The sequence below is a fragment of the Polistes fuscatus genome, unplaced genomic scaffold (assembly GCF_010416935.1).
Source record: "Polistes fuscatus isolate 324 unplaced genomic scaffold, CU_Pfus_HIC Scaffold73, whole genome shotgun sequence".
NCBI classification, from domain to species: Eukaryota; Metazoa; Arthropoda; class Insecta; order Hymenoptera; family Vespidae; genus Polistes; species Polistes fuscatus.
Genome location: NW_025113155.1, coordinates 62,411 through 83,102, shown reverse-complemented (window position 1 = coordinate 83,102; position 20,692 = coordinate 62,411). Strand labels below are relative to the sequence as shown.

General features: G+C 29.7%; 1 protein-coding gene across 2 annotated transcripts; it reads left to right on the top strand.

Annotated features, from left to right (window-relative positions):
• Positions 1 to 202: 202 nt before the first annotated feature.
• Positions 203 to 20,110, top strand: LOC122524532 (cytochrome P450 4C1-like). Of its 2 annotated transcripts, none has more exons than XM_043646844.1 (12): positions 203 to 501; positions 570 to 676; positions 783 to 873; positions 1,115 to 1,297; positions 1,396 to 1,453; positions 1,546 to 1,672; positions 1,782 to 1,851; positions 1,956 to 2,062; positions 2,141 to 2,209; positions 18,787 to 18,961; positions 19,060 to 19,236; positions 19,324 to 20,110. In XM_043646844.1, exons 1-12 carry the CDS (start codon positions 330 to 332, stop codon positions 19,485 to 19,487), a joined length of 1,500 nt encoding a protein of 499 aa, XP_043502779.1. In that variant the 5' UTR covers positions 203 to 329; the 3' UTR covers positions 19,488 to 20,110. The 2 variants fall into 2 exon arrangements, with proteins under 2 accessions (XP_043502779.1, XP_043502778.1); XM_043646843.1 differs by having other exon boundaries at positions 1,384 to 1,453.
• Positions 20,111 to 20,692: the final 582 nt, after the last annotated feature.

The window sequence follows — 20,692 nt, the reverse complement described above, 5'->3', positions numbered from 1 at the left end:
GGGAAGAAAACAAGATTTCTTTAAAAATAGATGATTTATATTCTATTAATTTTTTTGCTCTAATCTTGAAAACAACATTGTCATACGTATATGCAAATTAGTATTCCTGCAGGCAGTCTTTGACGTGTGGATAAATTATGTTCCCAGTCTTATATAAATAGGCTTTCCGTTTGCTTATACATTGTCACTTATTGTTAAGACGCGAAGTGTACTAGAATTTTATGCACCGTTCTTACATAATATTCGATCCAAAGTTACAAAAGGTGGTCCTAGTGTTATATTTAAACAAATTTTACTTCTTCCGTAATTTTTAGTTTGCCCAATTCATCATGGAGTATATCGATACACTTATCGCTATAACAGCAATAACAATTATATTGTACTATATAATTAAATATTTAATAAATAAATTTTTTGAATTTAATATGGTCAAAGGATTCTCGGGACCAAAAGCTTTTCCTCTCATTGGAAACATATATTTGCTTCTTGGGGACATGGAAGGTATGATTGTATTTCATATTTGTCATATCTATACTTATGTTAACGCTGTTAAAGATATTTTTTTTTAGATGTTACCAATAAAATGTTAAAACTATCTACCAAATATACATCGCCATGGCGATTCTGGATAGGTCCAAAATTATTTATATTATTTGATGATCCTAAATGTATTGAGGTAAAATTCATCAGTTTACCGTAATGACGTTTAATGAGGAAACGCGAGTTTAATTTATGTTATTCTTAGCTTTTTATTTTTGTTGAATTTTTTGTTTTCTTTTTAGATTATAACAAAAAGGTCTAACAGTTATGAGAAAAATCTGATATATGAATTTTTCAAACCTGTTCTGGGTAATGGGTTGTTCACTGTTCCAGGTAATCAACATGTTTAAATGTTTTATAATATATATATAATAATCCAAAAGAATATTTTTAAATGTTTTACAGAGGATTTCTGGTAAAAGTACTACTTTTCTTTATCTGAACATATACTGTTTACAGTCTCACAAAAATATATACGTTCAAAATGATTTCTTTTTTCCTAATTTTTAACTAATGAATATATAAAAGAGAAACAACGTAAGAAATTTTAGTAAGAAATATTCTTTTATTTAAGCATCAAATTGGGAAATTCATCGAAAAATCTTAAGTCCAGTATTCAAAGAAAAATTTCATTCAACCTATATAGATTCGATATTAAAAAATTCAAACAGACTAGTAACAATTTTAGAAAATACTAACGGAGAAAATGTAGATATCATGCATTATATACATCTATGTACTTTAGATATAATATATGGTAAGCTTTTGAAATTCTTAAATGTTTAAATTATTTGTATAAATATAAGTAAGTTAATTAAAATATGTTTTTTTTTTTACTGACAGATAGCTTTTTAGGTCGTGATCTTGATTTGCAGAACAATCCCGAATGCAAACTTGATGAATATATGTCAGAGTAATAAAATAAAAAGAATATTTTAATATTTATAATATAATGCAATTTTATTTCATATTTGTTTTCTCTTATTGAAATTTATACTTATTCAGAATCATGGACATAGGGATACAAAGGATCGTGAAGTTCTGGTTACATCCTAATATTATTTTTAACAATTCATCTACGGGAAAGAGATTACAGAAACTTTTATCTCACTTTAATAAAATCACGAAAGAGGTATAAATAAAAAGTTTATTCTTATTTTATATTATTTAATCTTATCTGAATATTCTATTGCTAAAACAAAGGCACCTATTACTAATGTATATAACTTTCATTCGTCAAGATTATGCGGGAAAAAAAAGAGTCAATGCAAAAAGATAAAATTACTCCAGAATTGGAAGTTTCAGATGAAAGTAAGTAAAACAGTTTAAAAACAAGTTCTATTGTTGATCCATTTATGAATAGAAAACTTTTATAACAATGTTAAATAATAAATTATATATTTTTCTGAATAAAGGAATAAATACAAGTACATTTCTTGATTTGCTATTGAAATCATTTTATGAGACAGGAGTATATTCGGAACAAGACATTCATGATGAAATTAATACATTGGTTTTTTCAGTAAGTTTTTTTAATTTTAGATTAAATACAATTTTTTGAATCGAGTAAACGTGAAATATAATTATTATTACTTTTCAGGGAAGCGAAACAACAACTGGAACACTTGCTTTTCTATTTTTAATGCTTGCGACATTTCCGGAAGTTCAAGTATGCACAAATGGCATTTGAATAGTATATAAAAAATCAAATATATTTTTATACTAACATTTTATTATATTTTTCTCATTTCTGATTTCAGCAACGAGTACACGAAGAGTTGTACCAAATGTACGGCTACAGCGATCACCAAAATGTTCCTATTACACTTCAAGATATTAAAAAAATGAAGTATTTGGAACGTGTTATCAAGGAGACATTACGTCTCTTCCCTGCTGGTCCTATCATTGGTCGAGTTTTATAAAAAGATGTGAAAGGTATTTCTACATATGCTACATGACTACATGTATATATTTTTTACCATTCGCATTATTACTTTATGTACTAATTATATGTGTTTATTTAATTTATTTAGTGGACGAGAATGTGGTAATACCGAAAGATTGTGATCTAATGCTTACTATATTTACACTTCATAGAAACGATAAATATTGGAAAGACCCTTTAACATTTAATCCCGATCGGTTTTTACCAGGCAATTACGATCCCAAATGTTTTTTACCATTCAGTGCTGGAAAAAGAGACTGCATAGGTAATACCACATTTTTATAGATTCTTGAATTCATATTCGAAAGAGTTATTTTTCAAGATACATATATATTTAATATCACTTTTACAGGTCAGACATTTGCAATGTTCTAAATGAAGGCAATAGTTGCTACAATATTAAGAAAATTTGTTGTACAAATAGATAATCCAGTAATAGTTAAAGATATTGACCTGAAATACAGCCTTACCTTGAAACCAGCGAAACCTATATTATTGAGATTTTACAAAAGATAATATCTGACATTTTTCCCAATACTCTGTTTCAAAGAGCGACAGTAATATTTGTCAGCAGACACCTCTCGACGTAACACGGCTCAACTACGTAATATAAGATATAAAAAATTATAAACTTACGTCTACGGTGTCATAGGTATTGCCTTGTTCGTAGCCCCTACATAACGGCAAACTTGATAGCTGACGACTAGGAAAGGCTAACGAAGTCGAAACTAGAAAATAAGAGCAAGCGATTCGTCGAGTAGGCAAAATTGCGATGGCAACGTCGAACATTTTTGCCAAAAATGGAAACCTCCTCACAATGGAGGAAAAGATCGACACTCTTCCGTCAGCTGTCTGATAGCTCAGTTCAGTATAATCTTATACATACATGCCTTACTTTTTAACTGTATATTTCTTTACTCGTTAGAAGCGATATAGTTAAGTATTTTGATATTAGAGTATTTATTACCCTACTCTATATTCGACTTTTGTTCATAATATTCTTTATTTTTCTTCTTAATTTTACTTTTGTATTACATTGCATTGTATAGATTTTATTGCTTCTATTACGTCCTTATTATTATAATTAATCGTATGTATTTTAACTTACTATTCTTTAATATACCATTTTTTATTAAAGTTATATTTATTTTGGCGCGGTTGGGAAAAAATGTTTAGATTGAATTTTTACAATGCGTACGCATTCCGACCAAAACAAACTTCCGAAAGTGATCAATGTCTTCCGGTTTTTGCGATCCGCTTGCTAAGAGATTTCAAATTTACAGCATAAAATAATTTCATTTATCTCCCTTACATGTAGTGTGGACTGATATCTATATTCTGATATTTTTTCAATACTAAATAACGAGCGTGTAAAGACAAGGATTTTCTTTAAGATTTTGTGTGGCACTCAACGTGTTAACGATCTATGTATGATCCATAATGATTATAGAATCTTAGCATATATGCGAAATACGCGTCTCAATTATTTTGAAAATATCATAGTAAGGTTATTCTTTCTTTGTGAGAATATTGAGAATATCAAAATGTTATCGCGCCTCCCCTCTCTTTAAACCGTTGCTAAGCAAACCCTGCTGGGTCCATTAACAAAGATAATCGTCCTATTCTTAGACTGGTTTATTATAATTATTACATATGGTGGTGATTGATATTAAAAAAACTGTGAATATCTTCAAAAATATCTCGAAAAACATTGATTATTTGATAATATTAGTAATAAAAATCTTTTTTGAGGTTAATGGAGGTATGGTTATTATTTATTAGTTTTATTTCGTTTTATTTCTCCTCTGTAGTGATCATCAAATTAGGTTGAAAATGTATAAACTGGATAGCACGCTGTGTGATTTTTTTTACACCTTAACAATATAAAGCAAGCTCATTTTTGAAAAGATGAGGTTGCGTTTTATTATATGTTATCTTTACTGTTTTTTTAATTGCAAAAATCCTAAAAAAATAAATAATATCTGTTTGAAAAATTATAAGGAAAATAAACGGATGCTATACGAGCGTATGTGCTACAAAAGATTGAGATAAATAAAAAAAAAATTTGTGTTCAAATGTGTCTCAAGCGAAAATAAACTCCCATTATTTCTTGATTATCGCAATGGACATAATCGAAAAGAAATTTTTAATTCTATCGGGTTTGCGCGGGTGGATAAATATATAAGTTCGTGTAAAAGATATTAAGAGCTAAACATTCGCTTTATTTTAACAAAACTATGAAGAAACGCTGATGTGCAATGAAATATAAATTTTTGTAGCACATTAATTTATCATTTCAATAAGATAAGAAAAACTATGTGTATTATATCTCGAATAATTAAAACTGATCAACATATTGCATTTACAATAATGCAAAACGAAGTTTTTTCAATCTAATCGTAATCAATATATCTTTTACTATTCTTCTGATTTCTTTGGATTATTTAATAATTTTTTATTAGTGTGGAGACGGAATAAGAAACTTACTTTTGTCAGGCCACCGCCCATAAATAACGGCATGAGCAGTGCAGCGATTTGTTAGTGGGATGGAGATGAATGAGTGTGTGCGTGAGTGTGTGTGTTTTTGGTACGAGGGGCAAGCAGTAAAGCCGTTGCGACGGATATAAGCAAAAAAAAGTAAGACAAGAGAGAGAGAGAGTAAGCCGATCGCCCTGATTTAGAAGACGTGTAAGACGTAATTCCAAAAGCCGTGTAAGATGTTATTTCTGATTGCCGTGTAAGACGTTCCATTTGTTTGTACTTTCTTTAGTTTAAAATAAATAATAAAATCGCTGTATCCGATGCAAAATTCATATTAAAATAATATCCCCACTAAAAATCATTTAAATTTTATCGTAATCTTTTTCGATAATCCGCGATACTTCTGGTGTGTACTTCATTAAATTATTAGAAAATGATATAAATTTGCAGAAAAATCCGGAATGTAAACTTGATGAATATATGTCAGAGTAATAATAAGTAGAATATTTAAATACTTCTAAAATATAACACAATATAATTCCATATTTGTTGTCTTAATGATTTTTTTGTTTATTTAGAAAGATTGATATACGTATTCAAAGAGGTCCCAAAATCTGGTTAAATCATGATATTAGTTTTTATAACTGATCTCTGGGGAAAAAAGACTAAAAGGACGTTTATCACACTCTGATAAAATAACTAACGAGGTATAAATAAAATAATCATTCCTATTGTAAATTGTCCTAATTTACCAAAAAATAATATCTTATTCATATAATATGTGAGGATAAGAGAGCGTGTTAATATAGTATTGTTATTACGAGGAGAGTTTTGTGTGTGAAAGAAGACGAAAGAACACAAACAACGACGACAACGAAGAACTAAGTACGACGATATCTTCGTTAATTATGACATTTAAAGAAACACATAATACAACGAATTAATAAATTAATAATTTAGATTATTGATACTTACAATTTTATTCCATCTCGTCTCATTATATCAAATTAAATCTTAATAAATAAATTAAATAAATACATAAGTAAATGTTACATGTATATATATATATATATAAAATTTTTCTTCGTAAAGATTGTAAAAATAAAAAAAGTAATGAAAGTAAGAAGATAAAATCTTTAGAGAAGTATTATTATAACGAATACATTTGATTTTTTTAATTATATACATGTAGGAAATAGTTTTTTAATCCTACTGATACTCTAATTTACTCTTTAGTCCGATATTGGTACTCTACTCTTTAAACTCTTACTCTACTCTTTTAACTCTTACACTCGTCGATACTCTTTACACTCGTTAATACACTCGTTAAACTCATCAAACTCCTCAAACTCATCAAACTCATCAAACTCGTCAAACTCATACCTCTCTGCCCATTCTCTCACCTTATATCCTTTCTTCCTTTTGTCTTCCCTGCATCCAAGCTAAATACATACATACACACATACTCTCTCATTCCCTTCATACTATAATAATACAGGAAAACATTTCTTATGCCTATACCTAACCGAAAAACAACTTTTTACTTATACTCGACTATTCTTGAATATTCATATTTCAACGCCTCTTGCTTCTATATTTATTCCAATCCCACACTCGGCCATTCTGCACGTACTTTCGTCCTCGAATGTATCTCTCTCTCTCTCCTTTTCACGCATTCACTCATCCATAACATCTTTCGTTCTAATTTCGCTTTTATTTTGCATTTAATATCTCACTCACTCATAACATCTTTTGTTCTAACTTCGTTTTTATTTTACATTCTCGTATCTCACTCATCCCCATACGTACACTCATCCATATACATAGGCGCCTTCGTTTACAAATTTTATTATATTTTATTCTCGCTCGCTTTCTCTCTCGCACTCACTCTGTTCGCGAGTGAAGTCAATTCACAGTTTTATGTGATCCGCGGAAACCGTCGTATTAATCGGGCCCTCGTGCTCACCAATCTTACTAACCACGTACCTGTTTCCTCGTAGTACACGCGTTATGCTATAGGGACCTAAATATGAAGTAGCTAACTTTAAGCCCGGTCCGAACTGAGTCCCCTTAATTGCTACTAAATCGTCTTCCCTGTAGGGACGAAAACCCACTCGTTTTTTATTATATGCCTTACGGTTTTCCGCCTGTAACTTCGTTATTTTTTCGGCAGCTAGTTTGCGTAGCTCTTCGCGGTTGTCGTGGAAGTCGTCTAACCACTCTTTCTCTAGATGGTCGCGAATCGTCGCCATAACATAAAATAAAACGCAACCTTATCTTTTAAAAAAAAAGTTAGCTTTATATTGTTAAGGCGTAAAAAAAATCGCACAGTGTGTTATCCAGTTTATACATTTTCAACCTAATTTGATGATCACTATAGAGGAGAAATAAAACGAATAAAAACTAATAAATAAGAAACATACCTTCGTTAACCTCAAAAAAGACTTTTATTACTAATATTATCAAATAATCAATGTTTTTCCAGATATTTTTGAAGATATTCACAGTTTTTTTAATATCAATTACCACCATATGAAATAATAATAATAAAGCAGTGGAAGAAAAGGACGAGTATCTTTGTTAATGGACCCTGCAGGGTGTGCTTAGCAACGGTTTGAAGAATGGGGAGGCGCGATAACATTTCAATATTCTCAATATTCTCAGAAAGAAAGAATATTCTTTCTACGATATTCACAAAAAAATTAAGAAGCGTATTTCGAAAATATGCTAAGATTCTATAATCTTTACGGATCGTACATAAATCGTTAACACGTTGAGTGCAACCCGAAATCCTAAAGAAAATCCTTGTCATTCCACGCACGTTATATAGTATTGAAAAAATATCAGAATATAGATATCAGTCCACACTAAATGTAAGGGAGATAAATCGAATTATTTCATGCTGTAAATTTGAAATCTCTTTGCAAGCGGATCGCAAAAACCGGAAGACATTGATCACTTTCGGAAGTTTGTTTTGGTCGGAATGCGTACGCATTGTAAAAATTCAATCTAAACATTTTTTCCTAAACGCACCAAAAGAAATATAACTACAATAAGAAATGATATATTAAAGAATAATAAGTTAAAATACATACGATTAATTATAATAATAAGGACGTAATAGACGAAATTAAATTTATACTATGCAATATAATAAAAAAGTAAAATTATAAAGTAAAATAAAGAATTTTTGAACAAAAGTGTAACATAGAGTAGATTGATAGATACTCTAATATTAAAACACTGAACGATATCGCTTGTAACAAATAAAGAAATATAAAGTTAACAAGTAAAGCAATAAAATAAAAAGATATTACTAATATATATATGTTAAATAAAATAAAAGAAATATAAGATTTTATTTAACGTTGCTATCAGACAGTTGGCGAAAGAGTGTCGATCTTTTCTCTATGGCGAGGAGATTTCCACTTTTGGCCACAATGTTCGAAGTTGCCATCGCAATTTTTGCCTACTCGACGACTCGCTTGCTCTTATTTTCTAGTTTCGACTTCGTTAGCCTCTCCTCGTCGTCAGTTATCAAGTTTGCCGTTATCTAGGGGCTACGAACAAGGCTTAACCTATGAAAACGTAGACGTCAGTTTATAATTTTTATATCTTATTTTAGATAGTTGAGCCGTGTTACGTCGAGAGTCGTCTCCCGGCAAATATTTCTATCGCACTTTTGAACAGAGTATTGACAAAAATGTCAGATATTATCTTTTGTAGAATCTTAATAATACAGGTTTCGCTGGTTTCAAGGTAACGATGCATTTCAGGTCAATATCTTTAACTATTACTGGATTATCTATTCGTACAACAAATTTTCTTAATAATGTAGCAACTATTCCCTTCATTTCGATCATTGCTAATATCTGACCTGCAAAAGTGATATAAAATGAATATGTATTTTGCAAAATAACTGTTTCGAATATAAATTCAAGAATCTATAAAAATGTGGTATTACCTATGCAGTCTCTTCTTCCAGCACTGAATGGTAAAAAACATTTACGATCGTAATTGCCTGGTAAAAACCGATCGGGATTAAATGTTAAAGGGTCCTTCCAATATTTATCGTTTCTATGAAGTGTAAATATAGTAAGCAGTAGATCACAATCTTTCGGTATTACTACATTCTCGTCCACTAAATAAATTAAATAAACACATATAATTAGTACATAAAACAATAATGCGAATGGTAAAAAATATATACATGTAGTCATGTAGTATATGTAGGAATACCTTTCACATCTTTTTGTAAAACTCGACCAAGGACAGGAGCAGGAGGAAAGAGTCGTAATGTCTCCTTGATAACACGCTCCAAATACTTCATTTTTTTAATATCTTCAAGTGTAATAGGAACATTTTTGGGATTGCTTGAGCCGTACATTTGGTACAACTCTTCGTATATTCGTTGCTGCAATCAGAAATATATAATAAAGAAAGAAATATAATAAAGAGAAAAATATAATAAAATGTTAGTATAAAAATATATTTGATTTTTTATATACTATTTAAATGCCATTTGTGCATACTTGAACTTCCGGAAATGTGGCAAGCATTAAGAATAGAAAAGTAAGTGTTCCAGATATAGTGTCGCTTCCCTAAAACGTATTACAAATTATATTTCACCTTTATTGAATAAAAAAAATTGGTAAACAATCTAAAATAAATTAAACTTACTGCAAAAACCATTGTAATAATTTCATCACGAATATCTTGTTCCGAATATTCTCCTGTCTCGTAAAATGATTTAAATAGCAAATCAAGAAATGTACTTGTATGTTGTCCTTTATTCAGAAAAATATATAATTTATTACTTAGCATTATTATAAAAGTTTTCTATTCATAAATGGATCAACAATAGAACTTGTTTTTAAACTGTTCTACCTACTTTCATCTGAAACTTCCAATTCTGGAGTAATTTTTCTTTTTGCATTGACTCTTTTTTTTCCCGCATAATCTTGACGAATGAAAGTTATATACATTAGTAATAGGTGATTTTGTTTTAGCAATAGAATATTCAGATAAGATTAAATAATATAAAATAAGAATAATCTTTTTATTTATACCTCGTTCGTGATTTTATTAAAGTGAGATAAAAGTTTCTGTACTCTTTTTCCCAGAGATGAATTGTTAAAAATAATATTAGGATGTAACCAGACTTTGAAGGTCCTTTGAAAAGCCGTATGCATGAGTCTGAATAAGTTTAAAATTCAATAAGAGAAAACATATATAGACTAAAATTGCTATTACATTATAAATATTAAAATATTCTTTTTATTTTATTACTCTGACATATATTCATCAAGTTTGCATTCAGGATTGTTCTGCAAATCAAGATCACGACCTAAAAAGCTATCTGTCAGTACAAAAAAAGCATATTTTAATTAACTTATATTTATACAAATAATTGAAACATTTAAGAATTTCAAAAGCTTACCATATATTATATCTAAAGTACATAGATGTACATAATGCATGATATCTACATTTTCTCCGTTAGTAGTTTCTAAAATTTTGCTAGTCTGTTTGAATTTTTTAATATCGAGTCTATATAGGTAAAATGAAATTTTTCTTTGAATACTGGACTTAAGATTTTTCGATGAATTTCCCAATTTGATGCTTGAAATAAAAGAATATTTCTTACTTAAATTTCTTACGTTGTTTCTCTTTTATATATTCATTAGTTAAAAATTAGGAAAAAAAAATTCATTTTATACGTATATATTTTTGAGAGACTATAAACATTCTATGCTCAGATAAAGATAAGTACTACTTTTACCAGTATTCCTTTTTAAGACATTTAAAATATTCTTATGGATTATTATATATATATTATAACATATGAACGTGTTGATTACCTTTAATAGTAAACAACCCATTACCCAGAGCCGGTTTGAAAAAATCATATATCAGATTTTTCTCATAACTGTTAGACCTTTTTGTTATAATCTAAAAAGAAAACAAAAAATTAAACAAAAATAAAAAGCAAAGAATAACATAAATTAAACTCGCGTTTACTCAGTAAACGGCATTACGGTAAATCTGATGAATTTTACCTCAATATATTTAGGATCATCAAATATTATAAATAATTTTGGACCTATCCAGAATCGCCATGGTGATGCATATTTGGTAGATAGTTTTAACATTTTATTGGTAATATCTAAAATAAATATCTTTAACAGCGTTATATAACAGATATATAGATATATATAGATATGACAAATATGAAATACAACCATACCTTCCATATCCCCAAGAAACAAATACATGTTTCCAATGAGAGGAAAAGCTTTTGGTCCCGAGAATCCTTTGACCATATTAAATTCAAAAAACTTATTTATTAAATATTTAATTATATAGTATAATATAATTGTTATTGCTGTTTTATCAATAAGTGTATCGATATACTCCATGATGAATTAAGCAAACTAAAAATTACAGAAGAAGTAAAATTTGTTTAAATATAACACTATGAACACCTTTTGTAACTTTTAATCGAATATTATGTAAGAACGGTGCATAAAATTCTAGTACACTTCGCGTCTTAACAATAAGTGACAATGTATAAGCAAACGGAAAGCCTATTTATATAAGACTAAGAACATAATTTATCCACACGTCAAAGACTGCCTGTAGGAATACTAATTAGCATATACGTATGATAATGTAGGTTCCAAGATTAGAGCATAATAATTAATAGAATATAAATCATCTATTTTTAAAGAAATCTTGTTTTCTTCCCTTTTTTTTATTTGATTTCGTATTATACTTATAAATAACTACGAGGTAATCAAGAAAATCTAACGAATAGCAAGAAGTATATTGTTTATGATCAGATTAAAATAACTTCGTTTTGCGTCGTTGTATAAGATTGAGGATTAGTTTTTGTTATTCGAGATGTAACACATAGTTTTTCCTATCTTATGAAATAATACACTAATATTGTAGAGACATTTTTACATCTGGTCGCACCTCAGCATTTTTTAAAGAATGCGTCAAAGTTTTTCGGGGATATATTAGCGTTTTCTCAGAGTTTTGTCAGAATGAAACGAATATTTAGCTCCCAGCAACTTTTACACGAATATATACATTTAGCTACCAGTACAGATGCGATTGAATTGATATTTATCGTTTTCGATAATGTCCCTTGCGATAATCGAGAAATAATGGGAGAGTACTTCTCGGTGGAGACACATTTAAATACAGATCCTTTTTATTTATCCCAATCTTATTCGCAAATTCCTAAACTTTTAATTCACATACGATAACGTCAAATTATTAATTATATTCAAACAAAATAAAACTAATTTATATCGACTAAAAAAAATAATTGATATATTTATATTTTATGGCGTAGGATTATTTTCACGATCCATGCATGATATTTTGATATTAAAAATATTGGTTTTTATATTAGGCAAGGATAGTTATATTCAAGAATAGAAAAGATTTATAATTTTTTGTAATTTTATTTCACTTGTGTCTGTGATATACTCCGTAAGAATTCGTATATGCTTACGAGGAAAGAATACTTTTATCTCTAATCGTTTTTTATTCTTTTTTTTTCTCTTTTCCCTCATTATTACAATTGCTTTGTTTAGATGTTGATAATAATAAAAATTATGCTAATGGTGTTGATTATACAATTCTACATAGTAGACGTAAATAACTTATAAATTTCAATTTATACACACACTCATGATATCATGTTTAGGCTAGACATAAACGTTGTGTTATTACTTTACCATGATGGTCTATTCTCCAAATAAATAATTATTCCTCGAATGAAAGATACTCAATAACTTTTAGATAAAAATGTAACGTGATTTGCTTCTATCGATAAGCAGAAATTCTTTGCAAAGTTACAGGTTTTTACTAAACGAACTTTGAAACGGCATTCGATTCGTGTGCGCGCGGATGTATAGATAAAAGTAAGAAAGAAAGAGTATTTAATTAAATACAATAACGCAAGGCCGTGTATCGTTTGTACGTACATAAGAAAAATAAGTAATAGGAGAGAGGGGGTGGTTATTTATAATAGAAGGGGGTAGACGATACGACGAAAAAGAACGTGTGGAAAGAGAGAGATAGAGATAGTAATGGAGGGGGTGTAAGATGGAAATGGTACAAGCAGAATTACTTTACTCAGGAAGAAAGGAAGGAAGGAAGTTATGTGTAAATTTCAGTCTAATTATAAAAGTAAAACCGCGCGAAATACCACAAACAATGTGACAACTTTTTGTAATGATTGCCTTCATAAGCGATACTTATGCATTCATTGTTTTAAGAAAATTCATCGCTATATGAAAATATAAGACAAGTATAGGACATACTTTCTATTTCGTATATTCACTTTTGTACGTAGCTTTTATTTCAATTATTCAAAATAAAATAAAATCAATTTATTATACGCATTAATTCTATTTTTATTTAAGGGGGAAGAAAAGTGTAAGACGGCGTTTTTACTGTGATTATCATGAATTTTTTTTACACATATGGAATTTTTATTGATATCGTAAGATCTTTTTAAACATATATTTGAGAATATATTCAGAAATTTTCAAAGATTTTCCTCGAAAAGTAACGGTGATATCAGCTGCCGCGCATTGAATGTCGCCATCCGACATAGCAGTTTGTGTACATCTTGGAGGCCGCAATTTTTATTTTAAATTAATCGCACAGAGAACTTTCTTTTTGAAGTGAAACTTCTTTGCGCGCATGAGGGTACAATTTTTACGGATGAAACGCAATAATAATATTAGTGACAAGAAAATGTGAGACGTTTTTGTCCGAGAAGAGTGAGAGAGCGATTGAGACCGATTGAGAGAGAGTGAGAAAGGGTGAACTTACCATGGAGCGAGAGTAGTTAGCAAGCAAGTGAGAAAGATCGAGAGAGAGAGAGAGTGAGATAGAGCGAACATCGCATCACGCACAGTGCCATGGAGCAAGAGATGGGAGAGAGCGAGTGAGAGAGAGCGAGAGAGAAAAGGAGATCGAAAAAAACAGGCTATAGGTTAATGTATTCGTTTAGTAGTTAAATATTAGAACTTTAGATGGCAATTTTGTCGCATAACGTCTTGTACTAAAGCAAAAGCAGATCTTTTTTATTTTTTTATATTATCATTAGTATATATACAATGTGTAAACATTGAGTTATATTTATAAATAAAAATTTTGTGATAAATTTGTAAATCGTCCTATACTACGCAGTTGCTCAGAGTAAGTAATATATTTGTTATCTTTTTGTTAATTTACAATTTTTTATGTAATTAAATTTTTTCAATTAACTTTCTAGAAGAATAATTTACTTTACAGTTAAATAATAATCCAAACATACAAACTACAAATTCAGGAACGACAATAGATGCTATTTTTACAAGATATTTAGATAATGTTGAAACACGAACTTATATTTAGCATATTTTAGTTATCGTAATGCTTTGGTCACAACAATTCCAATAGAAATCGCATCAATTAATGTAAATATCGAAGAAATAAATTAAAAATATTAAATTTATAATTTGTATTAATTTTCGCGCACACTTTTATTATTATAATTACAATTAAATTCATTAAGTTCCTTACATACCTTCCTTTCTCCCTCCCTGTAAGCCTCGGAAATCTAAAGCTTTTGATTAGTATAAATATAAACGAGATTTAAATGTTAATTTGCCAAAGAAGTTTCACTTCTGACATGTGTACTTTGTACGCACACACTTTTTTTATATGTGTCTCTTATACGTGAACTTCATTTTCCGTAAAAAAAAAATGAAAATAAGTATTTTTAGAAGGGTATGAACATAAAGCATGATTTTTTCCATTTTTCCTACTTTTTTTAGAATAAAAAAATACTTTGAACAAAGATATTGTTAAGATTTTAGTTCAAACAGAGCGCGTTTATATGAAAAAGTTATATACCAAATTTCAAAATGATCAGTGGGAAACTTTTTAGCTAGAATGTATACAAATTGGAAAAAGTTGTTTCGAGAGAAACGCGTTTGAAAAAAAACTCAACCGCTCCGTATTATTACATACAACGTGCTCCGACATTTGAATGTAGGACACTCACTTAATCGCTTATAACTTTTGAACGAATTGGAATTTTTACTTGAAAGTGTATTTTTGAATAGTTTTACAAGCGATTTATAAAACAACACAGGTGTATGTACTTATATACGAACGTAAGAAGTTATACTTCTTTGGCGTATAACAAAATGTGACGTCTTGCTACGAACATAATTTCTTAACATTATTTTTTTGCCTTTCTAATATTCAATCTCTCTTAGTACTTTTCCACTACGTAGCATACCGGGAAGACTCCTCCCTACTTCTGGCATCTATTCGACCTATTTGTCCTCTACGGCGGTACACGCGCCTTCCAAAAGTGAAATCCCTACGTATGCCTAGACGTACATCCGCTATGCGTTAGAATAAGAAGGACGGATGAGCGTTAGAGAAACGTTAAATCTATCAGCAGAAACTAAATATCTGCGACGGAATAAAGTTAGAAACCGTAGGTGCCAGAGCGATCAAAAATATATATTAAATCATATTAATTACTGCAACTGCATGATATGGCAAATGCAGACTCCGCATATACGACTTCTTGAAATGCTCATGGAACTGATTATGACAGCGCAATGCGCTCGTGGGAATAGGTGCAAGTAAACTCCCATCAGGGATAATGTTAGTACATATAAGAAGCTCTTTTTCAGCCCTGCGTAGTTTTTTCTCTTAATAGTTACAGTCACAATTATCAGTTAACAGTTTTAGGTTTATTCATAATTTTAAGTATTCATCATTTGCTTTTTCTTGCTTGTCATTATAATTAAGTAATCGTCTTTTCATGTAAACGTTATAAAGTTATTACTGTTCCAATTTGGAAATCCCTTCATAAAAGTGTTCATCATTGTGCTAAAGATATTATTTCACGAGAATGAGCTAACTCCGGAAGTTGCCAAACAATTTGTTTATGCTATCGCATAAACAAATGGAAAGGGAGGGATATCGGTTTCTTCTCTCACTCGCACTTGCATTCAAGGCCGAGAGCCCAAAGATTGATCAAGATCCTTCGTTCGTGTATTAGTACACACGAACGCTAGCACGCAACTAGCTTTCTGGCGTGTAAAAACCGATGGAGAGGCGGGACTTGCTTCCCCACTCTTACAATTACTTTTACCATCTTTCTCTCGCTTATTTTTGCACATACGAAGATAAACCGTAGAACATTTTTTATTCTCTACAACTTTTGTTTGAAGCTTTTCTCGATTTAATGCCTAGATTCAAAGATAAATCCATTTTTTATCCTTTTTAACCCATTTCCTTAAAAACGCGCTATCCGATTGCAAAAAATTAGCACTATTCGATTTACCGTCGTCGAGTTACCCTTAGATCAAATTTTCGAATTCCAGCCTAAAATTAACGAAATTTTGCCCTTTTTGACTGGCCTAGACGCAATCAGGCCCGGGTTTGAAGTTAGTGGCGAAATACTTTAGCCCAAATCGCATTACAAAAACATTGCGCAATAACCGATACGTAGTGGAAAGAGTAGGGAATCATAAAGGCCCTCAGCAAACGACCACGGTGGTCGATTTCATGAAGCCATGGGTAGAACCGAATTCCGACGAAGCCGACGAAGAAAGTGATAGTGTTAAAGACATATCCAAGAGAAGCATCTGAGGATTGTTGTTAAGACTTGTAGTTAAGACGCGAAGTGTACTAAAATTTTATGCATTTTTCTTAAAAAACATTCTTTCCAAAGTTACGAGAGGTGGTCCTAGTGTTATATTTAAACAAATTTTACTTCTTCTGTAATTTTTAGTTTGCTTAATTCATCATGGAGTATATCGATACACTTATTGCTAAAACAGCAATAACAATTATATTAACTATATAATTAAATATTTAATAAATAAGTCTTTTGAATTTAATATGGTCAAAGGATTCTCGGGACCAAAAGCTTTTCCTCTCATTGGAAACATATATTTGCTTCTTGGGGACATGGAAGGTATGATTGTATTTCATATTTGTCATATCTATACTTATGTTAACGCTGTTAAAGATATTTATTTTAGATGTTACCAATAAAATGTTAAAATTATCTACCAAAATACATCGCCATGGCGATTCTGGATAGGTCCAAAATTATTTATATTATTTGATGATCCTAAATGTATTGAGGTAAAATTCATCAGTTTACCGTAATGACGTTTAATGAGGAAACGCGAGTTTAATTTATGTTATTCTTTGCTTTTTATTTTTGTTGAATTTTTTGTTTTCTTTTTAGATTATAACAAAAAGGTCTAACAGTTATGAGAAAAATCTGATATATGAATTTTTCAAACCTGTTCTGGGTAATGGGTTGTTCACTGTTCCAGGTAATCAACATGATTAAATGTTTTATAATATATATATATATAATAATCCAAAAGAATATTTTTAAATGTCTTACAAAGAAATACTGGTAAAAGTAGTACTTTTCTTTATCTGAACATATACTGTTTACAGTCTCACAAAAATATATACGTTCAAAATGATTTCTTTTTTCCTAATTTTTAACTAATGAATATATAAAAGAGAAACAACGTAAGAAATTTAAGTAAGAAATATTCTTTTATTTAAGCATCAAATTGGGAAATTCATCGACAAATCTTAAGTCCAGTATTCAAAGAAAAATTTCATTCAACCTATATAGATTCGATATTAAAAAATTCAAACAGACTAGTAACAATTTTAGAAAATACTAACGGAGAAAATGTAGATATCATGCATTATATACATCTATGTACTTTAGATATAATATATGGTAAGCTTTTGAAATTCTTAAATGTTTAAATTATTTGTATAAATATAAGTAAGTTAATTAAAATATGTTTTTTTTTTTACTGACAGATAGCTTTTTAGGTCGTGATCTTGATTTGCAGAACAATCCCGAATGCAAACTTGATGAATATATGTCAGAGTAATAAAATAAACAGAATATTTTAATATTTATAATATAATGCAATTTTATTTCATATTTGTTTTCTCTTATTGAAATTTATACTTATTCAGAATCATGGAATCATGGACATAGGATACAAAGGATCGTGAAGTTCTGGTTACATCCTAATATATTTTTAACAATTCATCTACGGGAAAGAGATTACAGAAACTTTTATCTCACTTTAATAAAATTACGAAAGAGGTATAAATAAAAAGTATATTCTTATTTTATATTATTTAATCTTATCTGAATATTCTATTGCTAAAACAAAATCACCTATTACTAATGTATATAACTTTCATTCGTCAAGATTATGCGGGAAAAAAAAGAGTCAATGCAAAAAGATAAAATTACTCCAGAATTGGAAGTTTCAGATGAAAGTAAGTAAAACAGTTTAAAAACAAGTTCTATTGTTGATCCATTTATGAATAGAAAACTTTTATAACAATGTTAAATAATAAATTATATATTTTTCTGAATAAAGGACTAAATACAAGTACATTTCTTGATTTACTATTGAAATCATTTTATGAGACAGGAGTATATTCGGAACAAGACATTCATGATGAAATTAATACATTGGTTTTTTCAGTAAGTTTTTTTAATTTTAGATTAAATACAATTTTTTGAATCGAGTAAACGTGAAATATAATTATTATTACTTTTCAGGGAAGTGAAACAACAACTAGAACACTTGCTTTTCTATTTTTAATGCTTGCGACATTTCTGGAAGTTCAAGTATGCACAAATGGCATTTGAATAGTATATAAAAAATCAAATATATTTTTATACTAACATTTTATTATATTTTTCTCATTTCTGATTTCAGCAACGAGTATACGAAGAGTTGTACCAAATGTACGGCTCAAGCGATCACCAAAATGTTCCTATTACACTTCAAGATATTAAAAAAATGAAGTATTTGGAGCGTGTTATCAAGGAGACATTACGTCTCTTCCCTGCTGGTCCTATCATTGGTCGAGTTTTACAAAAAGATGTGAAAGGTATTTCTACATATACTACATGACTACATGTATATATTTTTTACCATTCGCATTATTACTTTATGTACTAATTATATGTGTTTATTTAATTTATTTAGTGGACGAGAATGTGGTAATACCGAAAGATTGTGATCTAATGCTTACTATATTTACACTTCATAGAAACGATAAATATTGGAAGGACCCTTTAACATTTAATCCCGATCGGTTTTTACCAGGCAATTACGATCCCAAATGTTTTTTACCATTCAGTGCTGGAAAAAGAGACTGCATAGGTAATACCACATTTTTATAGATTCTTGAATTCATATTCGAAAGAGTTATTTTTCAAGATACATATGCATTTTATATCACTTTTGCAGGTCAGACATTTGCAATGTTCGAAATGAAGGCAATAGTTGCTACAATATTAAGAAAATTTGTTGTACAAATAGATAATCCAGTAATAGTTAAAGATATTGACCTGAAATACAGCCTTACCTTGAAACCAGCGAAACCTATATTATTGAGATTTTACAAAAGATAATATCTGACATTTTTCCCAATACTCTGTTCCAAAGTGCGACAGTAATATTTGTCGGCAGACACCTCTCGACGTAACACGGCTCAACTACGTAAAATAAAATATAAAAAAATTATAAACTTACGTCTACGGTGTCATAGGTATTGCCTTGTTCGTAGCCCCTACATAACGGCAAACTTGATAGCTGACGACTAGGAAAGGCTAACGAAGTCGAAACTAGAAAATAAGAGCAAGCGATTCGTCGAGTAGGCAAAAATTGCGATGGCAACGTCGAACATTTTTGCCAAAAATGGAAACCTCCTCACAATGGAGGAAAAGATCGACACTCTTCCGTCAGCTGTCTGATAGCTCAGTTCAGTATAATCTTATACATACATGCTTTACTTTTTAACTGTATATTTCTTTACTCGTTAGAAGCGATATAGTTAAGTATTTTGATATTAGAGTATCTATTACCCTACTCTATATTCGACTTTTGTTCATAATATTCTTTATTTTACTTCTTAATTTTACTTTTGTATTACATTGCATTGTATAGATTTTATTGCTTCTATTACGTCCTTATTATTATAATTAATCGTATGTATTTTAAGTTACTATTCTTTAATATACCATTTCTTATTAAAGTTATATTTATTTTAGCGCGGTTGGGAAAAAATGTTTAGATTGAATTTTTACAATGCGTACGCAATCCGACCAAAACAAACTTCCGAAAGTGATCAATGTCTTCCGGTTTTTGCGATCCGCGGGCAAAGGGATTTCAAATTTACAGCATAAAATAATTTGATTTATCTCCCTTACATGTAGTGTGGACTGATATCTTTATTCTGATATTTTTTCAATACTAAATAACGAGCGTGTGAAGACAAGGATTTTCTTTAGGATTTCGTGTGGCACTCAACGTGTTAACGATCTATGTACGATCAATAAAGATTCTAGAATCTTAGCATATATTCGAAATACGCGCCTTAATTATTTTGAAAATATCATAGTAAGATTATTCTTTCTTTGTGAGAATATTGAGAATATCAAAATGTTATCGCGCCTCCCCTCTCTTCAAACCGTTGCTAAGCACGCCCTGCTGGGTCCATTCACAAAGATACTCGTCCTATTCTTCACTGGTTTATTATAATTATTTCATATGGTGGTGATTGATATTAAAAAAACTGTGAATATCTTCAAAAATATCTGGAAACACATTGATTATT

What these genes read in the sequence shown, in the direction of transcription:
- LOC122524532 (XM_043646843.1), top strand. Translation starts at nt 330, where the DNA reads ATGGAGTATATCGATACACTTATCGCTATAACAGCAATAACAATTATA. An exon ending in ATGATCCTAAATGTATTGAG is followed by an intron (nt 677 to 782) that starts GTAAAATTCATC and finishes TTTTCTTTTTAG; the next exon opens with ATTATAACAAAAAGGTCTAA. An exon ending in CTTGATGAATATATGTCAGA is followed by an intron (nt 1,454 to 1,545) that starts GTAATAAAATAA and finishes ATACTTATTCAG; the next exon opens with AATCATGGACATAGGGATAC.